The 21,870-nt window shown below is 45.7% G+C and overlaps 1 protein-coding gene across 8 annotated transcripts in view; it reads right to left on the reverse strand.

The window, feature by feature from the left end:
- Rbpms (RNA binding protein, mRNA processing factor) overlaps positions 1-21,870 on the reverse strand; it is a 163,851-nt gene that overhangs the window by 37,547 nt on the left and 104,434 nt on the right. For all 8 annotated transcript variants that reach the window (XR_008221424.1, XR_008221423.1, XR_008221422.1 and 5 more), the window contains exon 5: positions 19,811-19,961. Coding sequence is in view for 5 of the 8 variants with exons in the window: in XM_052752000.1 (XP_052607960.1) it covers positions 19,811-19,961 (151 nt within the window). In the remaining 3 variants the exon portion in view is untranslated. The remainder of the gene's footprint in view (positions 1-19,810; positions 19,962-21,870) is intronic.

Here is a 21,870-nt window from a genome sequence, read left to right on the forward strand (position 1 = left end):
ATATATCTGAGTGCAAACTGAGGCCAAGTCAAGAGAATGGCATTTGAAATGAATGTGTAGTCAATGTCAAAAGGTCCTGGTACACACGAGAACAACATATGTCCCCACCCCTTCCTGCCCCAGCCTCTGAAGACTCACTAAGGGGTGGAAAACATAGATGATGAGGCCATCCAGATCTCAGGGAATGGGACATTGTCTCCAGAAAAGACCCTTTTCCTCTGCCAGCATTTTTTTTTTTTTTTTTTTTTTTTTTTTTAGTTGCTGAAAACAAGGAGGCTAATTCTGCTAGGGAGGTGAAGAACTGAAAAGTATCTGCATATTTACCACAATAGGTTAAACAATGGTATTTCCAGAAAGGAATTCTACATTAATACAAACTACAGAAAATGTCCACAAAGCTACAGAACCTTTCTATAAAGTATCAAAAATGAGGTTTAAAAAACAGAATGGGGGGCTGGAGAGATGGCTCAGAGGTTAAGAACACTGACTGCTCTTCCAGAGGTTCTGAGTTCAATTCCCAGCACCCACATTGTGGCTCACAACCATCTGTAATGAGATCTGGCACCCTCTTCTGTATACATAATAAATAAATAAATCTAAAAAAAAAATTAAAAAAAAAAAACCAGAATGGTCATTAGGGCAAAGGCTGGGGAAAGCTGAGATGCACCTCTTTTATAGACAGTCTTTCTCTGTGTGGTCCTGAGTGTCCTGGAACTCACAGAGGCAGACCTCTAACTCACAGAGATCCACCTGCCTCTGCGCCACCACACCTGGCTCAAACTGCATCACTTAATGTTTTTTTCCAACAATGAGCTGTCTACTCATAATTAAGAGCCAGGAAAACACTGACAATTTTAGAGAAAGTTCTTTAAACAGTGCGCGTGATAACTCAATTTCTACCTTAAAAGTTTGTTAATGGAGCTGAGAAATATGTTTTATAACCTGCACATAATCACCTTACATCCAGTACTTATATCCATTTGGGGACGTTCTGTGACTCGTCCAAGATGACACAGCTCACGTGTGGAGGTGTGGGGGTGGCCCCATCAGGGGAGGAGACATCCTAGACAGACAACTGGACCTCCTCTACACTGTCAGATGATTCAAGGGACCCCAGAGAACTGTTGCCTCAGATACCTACGGGAAGAAGGGAAAGCCCAAGCTACAGGCAGGGGGGACTGGCCTGACAACGCTCCACTCACAGCTACATTAGCACGTGTACATGTCCTGCCTCTGCATGTCACCCCTGCAACACTGCCTGTGCCAGGCAGCAGGGGCTGTCTGTCCTTGTGTGGAGAATCCATAAACACGGTTTCCTTTACCAGTCTGCTTCCTGATTTAAGATACAAGGAGACTGTGTCGTGAGATTATGAATCTAATACCCGGTAACAGAAAGACAGACTAGTCTGTTTCTACAGGTCGGTGACCGGCTTTAAGAGTTCTTGTGTACCCTGAGGACCAGAGACAGACAGACAGTGGGGTTTTGCTAGCTCAGGTTCAGAGAGAGACCCTGCCTCAAAGGGAGAGGTGAAGAGTGACAGAGGACACTATGCACCCCTTCCACATGCATACGCACTCATGCCAATGAATAAACCTTTAAAAAAAAAAATCTGCTTTTAAGGGCTGAGTCAGGAAAGGGAAGAGACCCTGAGTTTGATCCCCAGCACCCATGTGGCTAAGCTCTCTAGGACCCGCTGGCCAGGCATTTTAGAATAATTGGTGAGCTCGAGGCTGATGAGAGGGACCTCCTGCACAGAGGTGGATGGCATTCCTGAGGATGACAGACATTGCCTGAATTGGGCATACATGCACATCTTCAAAAGATCTGCTTCCAGGGCCTGGTTCCTACGGAGGCCTCATTACCAGAAAAGTGTTTACTTTCTGGACTGGGGGAGACGGCTCAACAGTCACAGGCTGACACAGGATAACCATGTGTTTGGGGCCAGCTCGGATTGTACAGCAAGCAAATTAATAGATCGGTAGACAGACAGACAGACAGACAGGCAGACAGACGGATAAAATCAGCCTGCACTATAGGACAAGATCTTATGTCAAAATAACAACCAAAAGAAAAAAAAAATCCAAACAACCCCCCCTCCTTCCCGCGCCCCTGTAGTTTTGTGGGGGGGTTTTGGCTTGAGAGGTAGACAAGGCAGTCTAGGCCTCACGAACTAGACAGTCTCCAGGAAAAAGAAAGAAGCTAGTCCATCTGAATAAATAAAGCCCACAGACTAAAAATATGTCAGTGTAGTCAGGGTCATACTCTCAAATTTTATCACCGTGTTGGTTAACACCTTCAATATCTACTATGAAACTGTTGTGAACCAAATGGCAGGTGGATGGTCTGGTTTTACATTTTCAGTCCAAACAGCTTGCTGATTCCTGCTAAAATGGAGTGTACCCTGGAGACCCCAGCATAGCATCAGAGCAGCGTACTTCGATAAACAGACGGGAGAAAGGGAAGCAATTGATTCCACGGTGGCAGGCTATTAAGAAGACATGGTTCGTCATCTGGGAAGTGCCCAAGAGCTGGGGGTTTCAGAATTGGGGCGGTGGAGACTCAAAGGGGTCCAGACACGGACAAAAGCATCCCTACTATAGACGAGTGATTCTCGAATGTTACCTGCGGTGGCGGCCGCACAGAAGGTTACTGGGTAAGGCCAGCTGCTTGAGTGACAGAACTGAACCAAACCGAAGACAGGAAAACAGGAGAGGACCGGAAGAACGAGGGGCGGGTGAGAAAGGGTGATGATGGAGCAATACAACAAACTACTACACACACATGAAATTGTTCAAGAGTTTGGGGGCGCCCTAGCTGGGCTACAATATATAAAAAGTAAGAATCTGAGGTGCACACAGTAGGTTCACAGGGACTGGCACCTGCAGGAGAAAGGAGCCAGGATACCATCTGGAGTTGTAATCAAGGTTGCCATGCCATGGGAATACTCTCCTTCCTTCTTCAAAGATTCCCTTTTATTTTTATTCATGTATATGTGTGGCTGCCCGAAGCCCCCTAAGCTGGAGTTACAGGCGGTTGTGAGCCACCTGATGTGGGTGCCTGGAAGCAAACTTGGGTTGTCTAGGGGATCAGCGAGCATCTGTAAGCACCATCATCTGTTAGCATCATCTGTTAGCATCATCATCTGTAAGCATCATCATCTGTAAGCACCATCATCTGTAAGCACCATCATCTATCCGTAAGCATCTCTCCAGTCTCAAAGTTTATTTGTCACAGAAGAAAGCAGCGGGGGCATCAGATGATGGCCCATGCTTACCCAAACACAGGAGACTGCTGTGGGATGCACCATTTCTTCTTCCTTTGTGTCCCAGTTGTCTTGTTTAGCTCTTTTTACAGGGAACTGTGTTGCTATCAATGTCTAAGAGTCATGTTTGTGCTCTTTATATTTTACGACTGTTTACAATCTTATGTTTAAAATGCATGGGGCTCTTTAAGAGTAGAAGGCTTCCTTTAAAAGGCTCATGCCCTCTAGCTGTGCCCAGGGACTCAGACGTATTCAAAGGTCCAGCTCATTACACAGCCACTCAAGTGCCTTTGGGGCATCTGACTCCATTTCCCTGAGCATCATCCAAGGCCCATGCTGTATCCATCAGGGCCCATGCTGCTTTTCCAAGGCAGCCCGAGGTGCCCATGCACCCAGTCCTACCTGGTTATGCTTGCCTGGATTCTTTGCTACAAAAACTTCACAAGTTTAAGAGCTATAACAGAGGCCTAGATGTCAATGATGCAGACTGTCACACAGTCGACTTCCCAATCAGACAGGCAGTTAGGACTTTGCAAATGCTGGCCTCGGTAAGTCCCTCCAACCCCATTCTTGAGGACTGTACTCATTCCTGGGCAGTGAAGGACAAGCAGAGTCCATCTGCAGAAACAGGGCACCCTAGCCTGGTTAAAGGCAATTAAATGTGGAAAGGAAGCGGGAGGAGTTTAGAGCAAGGCTCTGAGGAGCTTCTTTCTGTCTCAGGATGGCCAATGAGCCAGCGCTCACAGATGAACAAGACACTAAAGGGCTCCCACCTTTTCCTCCAGTGTGACTCCAGGGGAAATCGGGGAAATGTGTGTGGTCAGCAGGACGGTCGCCAGTGACTCTTCAGGGCGGGTGAGACACACAGGAGCCCTGTGAGGACTTCTGGGGTGTCTCAGCCATCTCAGTGTCGCAAAAGGTTCACACTACCCTTAGGTAAATCTCAGCTCCTTCCTCTCTGGCCACATCTCATCAAAGATGGAAGGGGAGGGCATGCGGCTGTAACTCAGGTGCACAGCACTTGTCTGGTATCAACGAGGCCCAGGGTTTGCCAGCGAAAATAAAGCATGCATTTAATTTCGTTTTAAAAAACAGAAACAAGGAAGAAGCCTTGTTTTCAGTCAGAATGGCACAGGCTTGTAATCCCAGCAGCAGCGGGCCTAGGGGTTGAATTTCCTGTCCCCAACTAAAGCAGGACACTGGTCCCACACACAACTCTGCGGCAACACAGCACACTAGGAGACTTCTGATGCAGCACTATGTGTGATGGCCAGGGAGTCAGAAGTCTAAGGAAGTCCAGAAGCAGAGAGAACATGGTAGACTCTATGGTCTTTGTATACTTCTCTAGACAGCAGAGACCCTCGCCTGGGAGTGAGGATCAGTGGTGTGCCCATCAGAGCCTGCATGCTGGGAAAACTCTACTTAGGGGAGATGCAGCTCACAGTCACTCCACAAATCTCCATCTATTAAAAAATGGGTTTTCAGACCCTCGAGATGACTCAGCGGGTACAAGGAGCTTTATGACCCAAGATCAATCCTTGGAAGCCCCACGGCAGGAGAAAACACACTCTCCAAGTTATCCTCTGATTTCTAAACACATGCCACAGCATGCACACGAATGTGCACACACAAATCAAAAGGATGTATTATTATTATGGTTGCTATTAATCTAGGACTAAAACCAATCAAACATTTTTTTAAACAATTCAACACACACACACCCACACACACACCCAAGTGGTGAGGAATTCTTTTACACACCTATAGGTATTCAGAAAAGGGAAGCCAGGGGCTAGGCAGCTAGCCCCAGGATTATAGCAGAACGGGTGTGTGTGTGGGGGGGGGGGGGTGCGTGCACACACACACAGCTTGAAGAGTGATGACTGGCAGCCATGGAGGATGCTCTGGCTGGCTGGACATCAGCCATCACCCATAAGCCTGGTAACAAGTACAACTAATTCAAATGTTTTTGCCGCTAGGATTAACCTACCTCTTGTCCCTTCCAAGAATTTCTGCTCATCTCATCTCATCTAAAACTCATAACTGGATCAGCTACAGACCCAGCCGAAGACAAAGGAACCAGTGGGAAAGGCACATCTTGCTTCCCAAGCGAGAGTCTCGGGTGCTGGCTGGTCTGTACTGTGGCTCTAACTTAGGACATCGGAGTAGAGGCTGAGACTCCAGGGATGTCTGCGTCTGTCTGGTGATCAGCAGCCCTGAGGATACCTGACCAGGGAGATGAGGAAAGACAGTGATTTCTAAACATTCCACAGGGTTGCTCCAGGTTCCTCATGGAGAAGGAAGGTGGTCAGGGGGAAAAATGATTAGATGTTTTCCTTTTTTTTTTCCCCAAAGAATCAATTTTTCCTGGCATTTGAAGCTGAAGGCTGTTAACTGCTAAATTTAACATCTCACAATTACTGGGGTATTTATTCAGTTAACATTTGTCAGAAGTCAAGTTAAATTGCTATTTTAGGGAAAGCGCTTAAGCAAGTTAAGAAATGTTTATTATATAATAAAATAATCTTTTAAATAACTTTTAATGACAGTTTATCAAACACATCTATACTAAATTTATCCAAAGGAGATCTCCATTGAAATAACAAAGTGCTAGGGAAAAATGGTCCGTGCTTAGGGAAGATGATGGACTAAACCTGGAGCACATGCCTATGTTCCTGCTGTTGGCACGTTTTATGGACAGAATTGCTAATTGTCTTTAAAAGGCGCAGTAGAAGGTGGACCCCGAAAGCAATTTTATTAGCAAAGGAGGAAACTGAGATTCTAGAGCTACGGATACAATCCAATGTAACTCTTGACAAATGCCCGTGAGTGGAGCAGAGACAGAAACAAGACTGTATGTAGTGTATATCTGAGCTTCAGGTACGGCACACTCAGTACCACGTGACCTGGGGTGAACCAAGGAGGCCATCATCTTACAAAACAATGGTACGATGCTTTAATGTACAGCTGATAGCTACAGTTAAAAAAAAAAAAAGGGCTTTATATAACACTGGTTGATAAATACTCAATTCCTTAACCTCAAGAAACATTAAAATAAAGGACAAGTACATAACTAAACATAAGAAGGAAAGAGTAATAGTGTATCCTAAGTGACCACAATCATCAGAGGTAGGTAGCTTAGTATTCAGCAGCTCCATTGACAGAATGCTCCTGAAAGTATCTAATCAGCATCCTTTGCTCACTGATTTATGCTTATTTTACATCCCAACCCCAGGCACACTGCCCAGGCAGGTCGCATGCATCCAGGATTGGCCTCCAACTCCTTATGTAGCTGAACCCTGTGATACACCTGCCTCCACCTCCCAAGTGCTACTATTTCAGCCCAGTTCGTGGGACTTCAAAGACATTCGTTTTTCAAGTTCAATTACAACCACCAAGACCGCTTTTTTACAGAAAGGGTCTCTCTCGTGTGCTCCAGGCTGAACGCAAAATGTAGCTGAGGATGACCTTGAACCCCAGGCCCTCATACCCCTACATCCAGAGAATTGGGGTTACAGATGTGCGGTGGTAGAGGCTGAACGGAGGCTTTGTATATGCCAGGCAAACACTCTACCAAGTGGGCTGGATCCCCAACCCTAAGTGTCTTTTTTTTTTTTTTCAAATGACCCCTGCAGGAGGTACTTCACTTTAATTTCGCCAGAAGAACTTCCTAGACACGTAGAATTATTTTCCATTGCACTATGGCTGAGAAAGCCTGAGAAGTGGGAAGAAAAAAGGCCAATCACACACAACCACTTGCATTCCCAGTGTGCAGTGGCCGTTCTTAATTTAAAAACCTTAATTAAAACACTTCTTTTCTAAAGCTTTTCTAGGGGAAACCACCGAGGTATCCGCTTCTGTCGACAGAGGAACTGTTTTAGTCAGGTCCGTAGGCAATTCCGTACTCGACGCTCACGGGCACCCAGGAGCATTAGTCCTGAGTCACACAAAGCCTCTCATTCCTGTGGGTAAAACACATCCCCAAACTTGGCCTTGCTGAGGTAATGCTGCATCTCCTTTCATCAAAATGCCGCTCTTGCCCTGCCCTGGGGCATCAGAAAGAAGGCTGCTTTACAGGAAAGCACCCTGAGAACAGTGAGCCCAGGACACTCAAAGGTAGGAAAAAAGAAAAGCATGAAAGCCAAGGGTGGTAGCCCAGGCCTTTACTCTCAGCTCTCAGGGGACAGAGGCAGGGGGATCTCTGTGAGTCTGAGGCCAGCCTGGTCAACGAGGTGAGTTCCAGGACAGCCAGGGATACACAAGTGAGATCCTGTCTCAAACACTGAAGGAAAGAATAAAATTAAATGAGCAGATTTTCCCTACAAGGGTGAACACCTGTGGAGATAAAGTCACATCAGTCTCACACTGAAAACTCACCATAAAAGGGAATGGATTAATGTGGGTTGGGGGTGAGCTACCTGTAAACCTGCAGGATCAGGAAAGTCATGTTTTAGCTCCCAAGGAAGGAATTGGCGGGGGGTGGGGGGGGGGGGGTGGGGGTGGGGGGTGTAAAAGATCGATGGACACGACTTTCAGATGGAGTTGGTATGGTTGTATAGACTTATGATTCCAGAACGAGAGAGAGAGAGAGAGAACCAATCCACTGGGGAAATAGCTCAGTCAAGTGAGGTGCTTGTCTTGACAGCGTGAGGTCCTGAGTTCGATCCCCACAGCCCATGTAAAAACACCAGCTAGCTAGCCTCGCCTAAAGTGAGTCACAGGCTAATCAGATTTCAATCGTTTCAAATGAGATGACGATGGCAGCCAAAGCTGTCCAGGGGCCTCCGCACACAGGCACGCTCTAGCCCCAGATACATCAAAACCAGGTTTCCTCTTTAAAAACCACTAACAGACTCCATGCAGTGTGGGGCCTAAGCTCTTGGTGACGTCCGCTGCCCAGGGAAGGTTTTGGCCAACAATTGCATCGGCCTTTTCCTCGAAGGCACAAAGTGTGGACTTTTTAATACATGTCTTCCTTTCCTACTAAATTCAGGCTTCCGGCAACACCTAAAAGATCCTGCTCTCCTCATGGGGAGGGGGGGGAGGGACTCGGCATTCAGCTCACTCTAGGCCACTCCGTGTGTCAAATAGAGAGGATCTTGCCTCACACAGTGAGGGGTTAGCAATTACGGAAGGCTACATTGTGGTAGTAGCTAAATTAAGCAACAGTGCTGTGGGATGTCTTTCTGTATGCTGTGAATACGTGTTGCCCCGATTGGTTGATACATAAAGCTGCATTGGCCTATGGCAGGGCAGGATAAGGTCAGGTGGGAAAATCCAAGAGATAGTGGGAGGAGAAAGGAGAGGAAGGAGACATCAGCCATCACCAGGAGAAGCAAGATGTGAAAGTACCGGTAAGCCACGTGGCCACTTAATAGATTAGTAAAAATTGGTTAAGTTATAAGAGCTAGCTAGCAAGAAGCCTGCCTTAGGCCATGCAATTGGCAATTAATATTAAGCCTCTGAATGATGATTTTATGAGTGGCCATGGGACCAGAGGGGACCATGGGGCCTGGGCAGGACCGGAGAAACCTTCTGACTACACAACATCTTAAAAAAAAATCATTCTCCTAGCCAAGTACTTACAACCCCCAGCTCCCAATCTCTCCTCCAGCTCTAGAACAGATGAGGTCACAGCCTGGCCAATACATTCATTTTTGTTCTGTACGGGCCACAGAACAAAGGACCTAGCTAATTAAGCCATGCCTGGGTCTCTGACCTACAGAATCTGGGATAATAAAAGATGTTTTAAGCAAAACCAAAATCATGCAAAGGGTTTAAAAGAAAAATAGGAGGGGTACTTCGGCAGCACCCTGTCAGGGTGTGTTCCAGGATGGGGTAAAAATTTAAACCTTCTGTCTGGCATGCAGGGTTCCTAGAGCCAGCACGTAACTCGCCTGCTGTGGCCACTTCCTTTTGCTGAGTGCAGCTCTTCCGTGGAACCAGCTGATGGGCTTTGGGGACTCCTTCCTCCTGTAAGTTTGGATCTGTCCATGAGCTTCTCCACTAGCCTGGCCAGCTTTTTGTACCCATTCCGCTTCCTGAGATCTTCCCCATGCTAAGCTAACAGGTTGAAAGCGTCTGAAGGTGTCCCAGATGCCCCTCTGCCATCCTGTCCACGGCCCTCAGTCTCACCGGATGTTACGTCTGTAAGGTCACTTTCAGTCCTTGTCTGTGTCATGCTGACGGTCCTCACAGGCCTGTTTCCTCTAGGATAACAGGTGAGCAGAACTTCTCTACCCTCCCCTCAAATGTTGGCTAAACTCAAGTGAGAAAATGGGGACAGGAATTCACTGTTGCTTCCTGTACAGGGATGTTAATGTTTGACAAATTTGATCTCTTTGACCTTCAAGAGGGTATTTCATTAAAGGACAGAAAGACACTCCTCCACCTCCTGCCACTAATTAAACTATTTTGTTGAAGCAGACACCCCTTGTGCCCTCTGTTAATATAGCTGAGCTCCTAGAGGGTAGCTCACTGCAGGATACAGAGGAGGAGACCCCAGACCTAGTTGGCAAGTGCATTCTACCCAAGGCTTTCCCACTTCTTGACCCCAGGCTTTCCCGCTCCCTGCACTCTCCCAGCAGACAACATATCTGTAGATCTTTCTGTAAAGAGCCTTGCTTACAGGGAATTCCTTGATTAGGTATGAAACCCACAAGGCCTAAAACTGGGCATGAAAGTGATGATAACATCACAGGAGAGGATAATCCCATTCAATCAGCTATCCCGAATGTTTATCTGCTGTTATTCATCCATCACACTAAAATACATTCTCCTGGAATAACATAATTTTCTGCATCTAACTTCCAAATAAACAGACACTGTTAAATCAAACCAGCTACATTATGGTGATGGAAGACACCAATGAATATGTGCTGAGGGATGTTCTGTATGGTGTGAATGGTTGATAAATAAAAAGCTGATTGGCCAGTAGCTGGGCAGGAAGTATAGGCAGGATTAACAGACAAGGAGAATTCTGGGAAGTGGAAGGCTGAGTTAGGAGATGTCAGCCTGCCATCCAGGGAGCAGCATGTAACGGCACACAGGTAAAGCCACGGAACACATAGCAACATATAGATTAACAGAAATGGGCTGAGTTTAAATGAAAGAGCTAGTCAGTGGTAGGCCTGAGCTAATGGCCAAGCAGTTTTAATTAATATAAACTTTTGAGTGATTATTTTATAAGTGGCTGGGCAGGACCAGAGAAAACTTCAGCTACAAATATGAAGAAGTTACGTATACACATTTTAAAAGCTGTATTATGAGGCCTTCAAACCACCATGCTTTAAAAAGTTGAATGTCTAGGTTTCCTGAGATACTGGCCTTGGTGACAGAAATGGGAAGGCAGGGCAAACAGCATGGGCCATTCATTCCCTAGGAGTATCTTTTCGAACAGGTGATGGGCTCTACCTGGCACAGGTGTCCTTGCCTCAGAAAGGCAGAAGGCTTACAGAGCCCCAGGCCCATCCAGTCCAGCTCTACTGCTGCCAAACTCCGGGGCTGGCCCACGCAGATTCCCATGACCACGCAACCAGGAACAAACGCTAACTTTACATGTTTACCAATGGTCTGTTTTTGTTTTGTTTTGTTTTAAATCTCATTTATTTTTAAGTGGGTGGCTTGCAAGAAAGTCTTGAGTAGCCCAGGATGACCTTGAAATTCCAAGCCTCCTGCCTTCACTTTCATAATACTGGGATCCCAGATGTGTGCCACTGTGCTTGGCTTCCGGAGTGCTAGAGGGAGAGCCTAGGGCTCAGGTCTGCTAGTCACCACCACTCGTTCAGACCCTCTCTACACCTCAGGCGAGTGCCAAGCTCTTTTAGAGGCAGAGGCTCCTAGGCTTAAATTTAGTAAGAGTAAAGATGTGTGCGGGGGTGGGGGGGGGGACACGACACACAACACGATACATCAATGAAGACAAACAGGAGGGAAAAAAAAACCACCAACAATTCCACATAACATTGACTGATACCTGCTTTGCTAAATGTACTAAATAAAATTATTCAGTTTTAAAACAAAAAGCCATTAATGTAAATAGACTATTTGGGGAAGAGGGCAGGGCACCCCTCACATTCCAAAACAGTAAGGCTTTAGTTCCCCATTTTTGCCAATCTCTTTAGTGTTTAGTTTCTTAAAAGACAACTAGAGCCTCACATCTGCTTCTAATTAAATCTATCTCAACATACTGTTTTGGTTCTAGTACATGAGAAAAATATGGCCTCAGAGCGTTGTCAACCCAACTAGACAAGCTTTAGACACCCTTTCTGGGTACTCTCTAGTACTACAACAAAACTTGACAAAAAAGACCAATTCTCTTTAAAATTAACTTTCTAAGTTAGTGAATGTAACAATGGGCTCTGATATACATTTTAATACATTTATTCCTCACTGTCCCCGCCTCTCTGTCCAATCCTCCCCCCCTTGAAGGTCCTCTCCCTCCCCTGTCTAAGATCTCTTCTGCTTGATGTCATAGATACAGTCAACAGATTCCACAGAAGAGAAAGTGTTCTGTGTGTCCTTCCTGCAGAGAAAACATTACCCCCTCTGCCGTTAGACCGGGCAAATAGTTCTAGAGGCTATGTTGCATTGTGGAATCTAAAATGTCAATGAACTTTCATATTCTGCTACATTAAAATCAACTGTTACTTCTAGAAGGATTTTCTTCCTCGTCCATGATTTTGTAATAAATCATGTCATTGGAAAAATACTGGGTAAGCTATGTGGATCTTCCAAATGTTGACTCATTTCACTATGAGAAAAAAAAATCCACTAATTTCACAGCTATGAGTTGGGAAGCTATAACTCACAGCAGTAGAAAAGCTTTCTCAACTAAATTTTCAATTAATTAAAATTTCTAATTAAAGCTTTAATTTTATTGGTCGTCAGTTATTTTCCTTAAAATGACAAGCTTATTGTGCACATTTGTGAGAAAGCCTGTCTGCCAAATCTCTATGTCTGAAGAGCCACAGTTTATCAGTATCCAATAATAAGGTTGTAAAAAAAGCAGCATCCACTTCAACTTACAACCACGGAAGTGTGTTTGATTTTCACACATACATGGATGCACGCACATGTATACATGCGCGATTCACTAGCACACTTGCAATTAAGATGGATGACCGTGTGCATTTGTTTTTGTAGTTCTGGGGACCCAACCACGGGTCTCACGGACTCTGGCCACGTGAGCTGAATTACTAGCTCAGCTGAAAATGCTATTTCAAGGTCATTATTAGATAAAACTTTATCTTGTAATAGTAAAAGTGTAAAGAATATAGTTTTTTTTTTTTCTTTTTTTTTTTTTCTTTTTTTTCAAGACAGGGTTTCTCTGTGTAGCTTTGCACCTTTCCTGGAACTCACTTGGTAGACCAGGCTGGCCTCGAACTCACAGAGATCCACCTGCCTCTGCCTCCCGAGTGCTGGGATTAAAGGCGTGCGCCACCACCGCCCGGCCTAAGAATATAGTTTTAACTAGCAAACGTCAGTGTCACTGTCCTCCTTATATAAAAAGGCCAATAAACTGGACACGGTGGCACTCACTTTTAATCCCAGCACTCGGTAGGCAGAGGCAGGTGGGTCTCTGAGTTTATGGCCAGCCTGGTCTACAGAGTGAGTTTCAAGACACCAAAGGCTATAGAGAGAAATCCTGTCTTGAAAAGCTAATACACGAATGAATGGATGAAAGAATGAATGAGCCAGAATTGTGTCGGCCACTGTACAGTGAGTAAGGGAAACCATTCTCAAGAGGATATTTAGGGCTTAAGGATACAGCCCATGGTACCAGCAGGGGTGAAGGACAGGGAGGGCTGAGGCCGGGAGGAAACAGTATAGACTTCATGACTACCTGGGAACGGGTCAGAGACCACGTAAGGGTGGAGGACCACACTGAGAACCGCTGTACTAAACAGGCAGCAGCTGCTATTTATCTGAGGACCACAAGGGTAGAAGGCAACAAGACACAGGAATTTGCAACAGTGGTTAGCAACAGAGACCCGACAGGCAATTGAGGCAAGACACTTGGGCCTCAAGAGTGGAGGCACAGACTCGGAAGGTCAAGGCCGGCCCGAGTTACAGGAGACCCTGCCACAAACGTAATTAAATAAAGGCTACCTGCTTCTCCTGGATGACTCCTGTATACTTAATGCTTACATAAATACTTACATCAGCTGAGTTTACAAAGCACAGGTGGGGAGAATTATCTGGGTGACAAATAAATTCTATGTATTTTTTTAAAAGATGGGCTAGAGTTTTGAAAGATGAGATTTAAAAGATGAGATTTTAGTGCCGATTTTAAGCATTGCAGTTAGGAGAAAGAAAGGTGTTCGGGAAGCAAGACGTAGCCCAGGATGTGGGTGTGGACTTCTGTCCACGAGAGCTACTGAAACCCTGACTCCTGCGATTAAGTTCACTCTGATGATGAAACAGGTACTAAACTAGGCGTAATCTCCTGGGGGTTGAAGGTAGAATGATCAGGAATTCAAGGTCAGCTGTGTAACGACTCAATTTCTATTTTAAATACCCTGTGTCTGCAGTTAGACACAGTATCACCAACACTGACCGCCTCATGCTATTTTAATGTTATCATTAAATTATTAAAATCATAAACATCACCCTAAGGTGCACGTGGGTTTGAAGACAGGAGCGGGGAGGAGGTAGACAGTCAATGTTGTGCTAGACTGGATCTGGAATGTCCCCCGGAGGGCATTTTACAGGCTTACTGTACGGAGTGGAAACTTTTAGCGTGACCTAATGAGGTCTCCGGGTCACGGGGAGTACGCCCTTTCTTTCTTTGCCTCTCGGTGATAAACTGAGTGTTTGGCTTGGCCACATGCTGAAGCCATGAAGAGCATGGACCGTAGGCAAAGGGCCTGAACCAATCACGAACTCAAAATCATGAGCCAAAATAAACCTCTTCCCTTTCTAAGTCAGCTTCCCTCAGGTATTTCACCACAGCGAGAGAAAATGACCAACACAGTGGTTCAGTTGAAGATGGCTCCTCTTTAGAAGGATTTGTCGCTGTGGGCTGGTCTGGCTCTCCTTGCCTTCCGGGACTTCGGTACCTGGTGTATCTAGCGTGTCAAATGTGTGGCCTCTTGGGAATACACCTCCTGGAGGAGGTCCTTTGGGGTGTCGATCACTGTCATGTTCCCAAGTCTGCAATGGCCTATGCTGTGTTACTGCTCTGAAGAGAGCATCACAGAGCGGCATTATGGTCATTTGGCGCTACCGGCAGGGAGGATTACCACCCCACCCCACAACTTACTTCACAGTTGCAAACTTTCACAAAATCTCTTCAGATGTAAAGCTTGGACAGTGTTAAGTGGGACTCTCCAGGGGTGTGGCATCTCCAGGGGTGTGGCAGGCAGATAAAGAAGGGTCTGATTTTTCTAAGGGTTATGCCCTGCCATCAATGTAATTACATGCATGCTTTGGAGGGTGAAAGGGCAAAGGGGAGTTACAAGGAACAGGGCAAAGGTTGTTGTTTAATTCCTTGAGTTACTGATGATTCCCAAATACAACTGCACATTACTCACCCAAGGTGTGTCTAAAAATTCAGAGGTAACGGCCAGGGGAGACAGCTTGGTCAGTAAAGCGCTTAGCCCATGGGCAAAAGGACCTGGGTTCAATATCTGGCATCTACACAGGAAGTTGGGCTTGGTGCACCATGCTGTAATCCATGGGGAAGTAGAGTCAGAAAGATTGGAAAGCTGTAGGTCCCATTGAAAGACGTGCATGCCTCTGTGTGTGTGTGTGTGTGTGTGTGTGTGTGTGTGTGTGTGTCCACCTGAGGTTAACATCTGGCCTCCACATGCACTTACGTGTGCACATGCACTATCCTCACATCTGTACACACAGTTCAGAGCTAAATCCTAGTTCAGATCCCACAGAATCAAAGCCTCCTCGGGTTGAAATTCAGGAAGCTGGTTTACTTCAGAGTTCTGGAGTCCACACACAATCCGCTCAAAACTGAACTGAGGGTCAGGGACATAGCTCTGTTGGCAGAGGATGCAATGCCCAGCACTCCAAGAAACTTGGCCATGGTGGTGAATACCAGTTACCTCAGCACTTGGGAGGTGGAGGTCAAGGTCATCTTCAGGCATTTACTGGGGTTAAGGCCAACCTGTCGTTGTATTAAAAAAAAAAAAAATGGCCGGGCGGTGGTGGCGCACGCCTTTAATCCCAGCACTCGGGAGGCAGAGCCAGGCGGATCTCTGTGAGTTCGAGGCCAGCCTGGACTACCAAGTGAGTTCCAGGAAAGGCGCAAAGCTACACAGAGAAACCCTGTCTCGAAAAAAAAAAAAAAAAAAAAATGGACAAGGAGATGTGTTTAGTCTAAGCAAAGGCCCTAAGTAGGTGTTGGCTGCCTCTGCCTTACCTAAGAATATACGGTGAAATATAAGGTATGCTGCAAACAGTCTAAACTCAAAAGCATTTAGTCAGTTAAATTCCACGTGCACAATGATAAACACGACTGAAGTATACTTCTTAAATATGTGCACTTCAGTGTATCCCAAAAAGATTATATCCTGCGGGGGTGGTAGTGGAGGGGGGAGGCTGCTAAATGGCTCAGCAGTTAGAGCGAGCACTTGCTCTTCCAGAACCTGAGTTCGGTTCCCGGCACTCACAACAAGCGGCTCACAAACTACCTTAGCTCAAGGGGATCTGAGACCCTCCGCTGGCTTCCACAGCCATGTGCACACACGTGGCACACAGACAGACACGCATTTAAAGACTGCACATTTTTATAGATCTTCACTCTGTGGCTCTTTCCACGTTTGCTGGCAGAAAGCAATTACGATCGCATTTAAAAACATAAAAGCAAATCCACGACATGCTCAAACCTTCCAGGTACACTTCTAGTTGATCGATGTGGAGGGAACAAAGGCAGACAACTACAGGAGCCCTAATTGTGAGGAGCAAAAGGCACATTTTTATGCACACATATCAATGTGATTACATATGGCTGGGTCTGGTGGGACAGGACCACAGTCCCAGATACTCAGGAGGCAGAGGCAATCCTTTCAAGTTCCAGGGCATGACGAATTATATGATCAGGACTACAAGGAATACTAACTTCAAACTAATTTTTTTGTTTTGTTTTGTTTTTGTTTTTCAAGACAAGGTTTCTCTGTGTAACTGCTCTAGCTGTCCTGGAACTCAATCTGTAGACCGGGCTGGCCTCAAACTCACAGAGACCTGCCTGCCTCTGCCTCTCGAGTGCTGGGATTAAAGGTGTGCTCAAACGAATGATCTTATTAGTGAAAATATAGTGAATTTTTTAACTATATTTGGCACACCTATAAATGGCACTGAGAGGCAGACAATCAGGAGAATGTCCTCAAGTTCAAAGCCAGCTTAATCTATCCTGAAGCTTCAGGTTAAGGCTACACAGAGAGACTTTGCATGATACGCTGCCCTCACCACCCCCCCAAAACTAGTTAGGAAGACATACTACTTTCCTGGAATTGTACCATTTACTCATTCTCCTAAACCTACAAGGAAGGGCAACTGGCTGTAGCCACACAATACTGATACCCATCAACTAACGGGAAAGAACATCAACCCAAATGCTCTATAAAAATAAAACTGGATTACATCTTGCATTCACCTGCTACCCAACACACATTTATGCCTTCCTAATCCTGACGTGGGTGATCTCGTGATACGGCTTTATTAGCTCTTAGAACCACCATGTGACTAAAACCTAACTTTCTTCTTATAGTTGAGAGGACAGGAGCACAGAAAGATTGAACGCCTTTGTGAGGGTCACTAGACTTGACAACAACGGTCAGAACCAGAACTGACAGATACTTCGGGATGTACAGCCAAGGCCACCACCACCCTCACACTCTACAGACCTGGTTCCTTGCTCTTTCCCCCAGCATGAATGAAGCATGCATGATTAGCACACACAGCAGTCGGGTGCCGTCTAAGTTAAGCTATAGCGTCTCTCTCATGTCCTTCACAATGGGGCCAAGATTTCCTAACCACCGCGACTGCCTCCAACTTCTTGGACTGACCGCTCTGTTGGGCAGGGACCACAGCTTCCTTCTTTCCCAGGATGGAGTACACTGGGTCCCCATTTCAGTTCAACAGGTAGTGATTGAGAACTGAGTGCAAGGAAATGTGTGTTGTATCATCAAGCAGAGAACACGCTTCCTTTAGGGATGACAAAGAACACTTTCCAGGCTCATCATCATGTCAGAGTGCTGACAAAAAGCAGCATTCACGTCCCTCTGGGCTTTTCCCACCTCCCGATTCTCAGCCCACTGCATCTCCACCTGACAGGGAGTTAAAGGGATCAACGCTGTACGGTGTAACTGGACCCACCCCGTCCACAGCCACTCAGGCACTGCTAGTCTGTGATGTGGTTCTCAGAAACCGGTGACAGTGGAGGACATGGAAAATGACCGTTCCCAGAGGGACGTTAGCGGATGACAAGGTCAGCTGAGCTACAGTGGAGGGCTGTTTGTCAGGGCCTCTGTCGTAAAACGGAGCTATATAAAGAGAAAGCACGCTAACTTTAATTTTCCCAGGAAAACACTATTATCTGATTTTTCAAAAAATAGCCTTTTGGTTGATTTGGGGGGATAGGGTTGCCTTTTTTTTTTTGGTGAGGGAGTGGGGCTGAAACCCACGATATAGCTTAGGCTGGCCTCAAACTTGTGGCAATTCTCCTGCCTCATCTCACCAGCACCCCCATATTGCCCCGGCCCTGTGCTGGGAATTACAGGTGTGAGGTACCACACCCAGCTTCCAGTCTGTGTTGCCAGGAGCAGCCCCAGCAGTTTTGATTGTGCTGTGGAGACTATCTGATCACTTAGAGTTCTGCTCTATTTGAATGGAAAGGAAATGTGTAGTGTGGCCAGACAGCCGAGCTCTGCTGACATGCGCTCCTGTAACTTCAGGGCCGGGAGGATGGCTATTGTGCTCCGCTCCCCCCCTCCCCGCAGCTTCCCACCAGCCTTGGTGAGCAGGCTGGTCCCTAGCCACCTGCTCCACAGGTCTGAGTTCTAAGTAGACATGAAAGGCTGAAGCTTGGTTTGTCACTAGGGTGACACTTCCTGTTTGAATGAATTATCTCAAGTGACGTTGAGATTCAAGGCAGGCATATTTCTTTTGCACACAAAAACCAAGGCACTCTAAAAGTATTCTTTGTAAATGCCCTACGGAAGAAACTTCCAGACACAAAGATGGATGTCAATGTTTCCAGAATTCAGACAGAAAAATTCAAAATTTCAACTAACTCATCCACTTAACTAACTAACTAACTAACTAACTAACTAACTAACTAACTAACTAAATGTGTCACAAAAGACTGGTCTAAATGGTCAAGATGAGTATGTGAGATGTCCTTACAGCCTTCTATAATGCAACTATTCTATGGAGATGAAGTTCTATTTACATTTCTTTCCTAAATATTCAAGTTACTTAGGATATGAAAAAGTAAAATAATTTTTTCCCCTGTTATGACTTTCTTTTCTGGTTCCATAAAAAACTTTGTGTTTGGCAGTGGGAGGGGATGAATCTGTTATCTACTGTTTCCATGGCCAACACCAGCTTTCTCAAGCTCACTGGACTCCAAGTAATTAGCATCCAGGAGGATCTGATTGATTGTGATGTGCACATGGCACAGGCGAGCAGAGCCCACGTGCCTTTTCACGGCACTGAGAAGGGCATCTCCAGGGAAGTAGGCAAGGGGATCAGAACTGCGTGCTTTGGAAAGATCAAGAACCACAAGACAGAACATTCCTGATGACTGTGCGTAACCTGGACTTCTCTGAGTGCCCTGCCATGTTAATCACATATGGCTCTGTAATGAAAGGAAAGATTAAAAGTCCATCTCATGCCTCACTTCTGCCACGGATGGAGCTTCAGAAAGAAAATGAAGTCAGCCTTTTCAAGTTATTCACTTGAAGGCAGAAGTCACAGTCTGCACAGTTAAAGGCATAAGCTCGTTCATGTGGGGTAAAAAATCTTGCTCAACAATTAGCCAGTGTCCTTACATAAATAATTCAAAACAGGAAACCTAAATTTCTCTAAAACTCTACTGATCTCAGAGTGCTAAGCTCTGACTGCTCCGGATCTACAAATTTTCTCTGTGTTCATTACTCTCCTGAAGGTCTCAAAACAGGACGGCTTGCTCCCGCACATCTGCTTCTTTGACTTTTAATATTTTTCTGAAGCCAAAGAACTGATGTCCTTCAGCAGAGTAAAGCGAACGCCGAGAACCAGCTGCTCTTCCCAAGGATCGGGGCAGGGAGGGCAGTAGGGACACACTCGCAGGGGCCAATGGCATGTCAAGGAAACCCAGAAAAGGAAAGTCTATCTGGAAGGCGCAGTTCTGTTCAAGCTGAACCATTTTTTACAATGGCCAATCATCAACAGTGTCGTCCTGAGAACTTAGGTAGAAGAACAGGCTCTTTCGTCACCAGAATGGAAATGAGAACCGATAGCTTGCCATTCCACAGTGTTATCTCACAAGCAGCTCGCAACCATTCTTGGCCGGTGTTGTGGTTTCCAAAATGAAAAGTAGATCAACTTACATGGCTCTCTGGCAATGAACTGAGGTACAGTGTTGGGCAAAGGAGTACTGGGGTTTGGAGTCCCTACGAGTTTGTTCTTGGCCATCTTCGTGTTCGCCTTAGCAAATTCTAGTCGTAGTGTCTGTGGGATTTCAGGATCGAAGCGGATGCCCTTTGGGAAAAAGAACAAATGGAAGGTGTAAACCAGCATGGTAACAAAATCAACACACATGTAAACCCTGGCCTACCGGGGAACCAGGTCAGCAAAGGCACTCTCGTATTTACATAGAACATGGAAAACCCACAGTACGGCGTGGCCAGAAAGCCAGACCAACTTAGCTCTCGCCACCGGAATCTTCAGTTACATGGATGTGCAAACATCCCTGTTCTTCCTGGACACTGTCCAGTCCGCCCTTTAAAATGCAGACCAGCAAATTCGTAACATAGCTTAAAAACTTTGACTGGTGGCTGCTACTGGGACTGGAAAATATGGCTTCGACCCAGAGAAGGACATGCTGGGCAGCAGTGGAGTCTGACACCTGAAATCCTGTGCGGGCTGCACTCTGCATGACACTATAAACAATCAAATTCTTCAGTGCTTTTAGTGTCCTTACCTATAAATAGAGGGAAAGAACTCTGTCTCCAATTCAGTTTTACAAAGGTAATACAAGTCTCTGCATACTCAGAACTCAGGAATTAGACAGCTGCAGTATTTTAAATGTAACTATGCTCATTTAATCCCAGTTACTGCACGAATACGCTAGGCTTGAAGTGGTGAAATCCTGATTTCCTTTATGGTTGGTTTACAAGGTATGAGGAAACAAAAGACTCCCCATCATTGCATTGCAGTTGACCTTTTACAAAAAAACCACGTTTCAGCCCCAGCGAGGGGGCGCTCGCCTTTAATCCCAGCACTCAGGAGGCAGAGGCAGGTAGTCTCTGAGCTCGAGGCCAGCCTGGGCTACAGAGTGAGTTCCAGGACAACCAGGGCTACCCAGAGAAACCCTATCCTGAAAAAGCAACAATAAAAATCATGTTTCACTAAAGCAGATTCCAGGCACTTTAAACTACAAGATTTATGTCAAGTAGATTTCAGGACCTTCTCAGTCAAGTATGTCTCCATTACCAAGCAAAACTAAGAGTCTAATGAAAACCATTCAAGGCTAGGAATTCTAGACACTACCATCTGTGTCAAAAAGGCACCCCGGATTCAGACCCCACGTTTGTCTCAGTCCTAAAAATGGAGTATGCCAGGAACACAAGCTTTTCATTTCCGTGGGCCTGATGGTCTCTCACATCCCTTCTTTTCTTTTAATATCTCATCTTTGGAGAACTCCTTCTATGAGTACTACACACACACACACACACACACACATATATATTTACTACACACACACACACACACACACACACACACACACACACACACACACAAAAAATCATCCCCTGAACCACTTTCCACCTTCCTTCGCTGTGAGGAAAGTTAGGGCTGTTTCTATAAGAAATTAGTAAGATTCTCTGTAGACAAGAATGAGTGACTCTGAACTTCATTCACACGTTCAGTTCCAAAGACACAAGGAACAGTGGCTGATAGGAACAGGAATGAGGAATAGGCAGCCTCAGGCAAACAAAGGGTCCCGGTCCAGAGATGCCCCAGAGGGAGAAGAACTTATCCCTGATTTAGCTATTTTGGGGAAGAAAACCATTAAGGCTAGAACATAGGGAGAGGCAAGAAGAATTGTAGTTGTATTGATCTAACCAATGAAAGAGAAAAAGGGAAGTATCCGTTTTGTGAAGTAACAAAACAAAACAAAAACACAAACCAAAGTTAACTTCGGGGTCCTGATTTAGGAAAACCTCTGTATTGTATTACCAGAACATACGTAAGGAAACAAATCTGAAGCTGCATTTGCCTCCATCCCACCAACCTACAACCGAGACACACTTTACCCTATCAGACCTACTACCACCGGTTCACATCAGTATTCTTAGCACCTGGGGGGAAGCTGAGGCTAGAGGATTATTAGCATGAGTTCAAGGATAGCCTGGGCTACAGAGTGAGATCCTATCTTTAAGGCAAA

The sequence above is a fragment of the Peromyscus californicus genome, unplaced genomic scaffold (genome assembly GCF_007827085.1).
Source record: "Peromyscus californicus insignis strain IS unplaced genomic scaffold, ASM782708v3 Scaffold_23__1_contigs__length_62951481, whole genome shotgun sequence".
In the NCBI taxonomy this organism is placed as follows: Eukaryota; Metazoa; Chordata; class Mammalia; order Rodentia; family Cricetidae; genus Peromyscus; species Peromyscus californicus.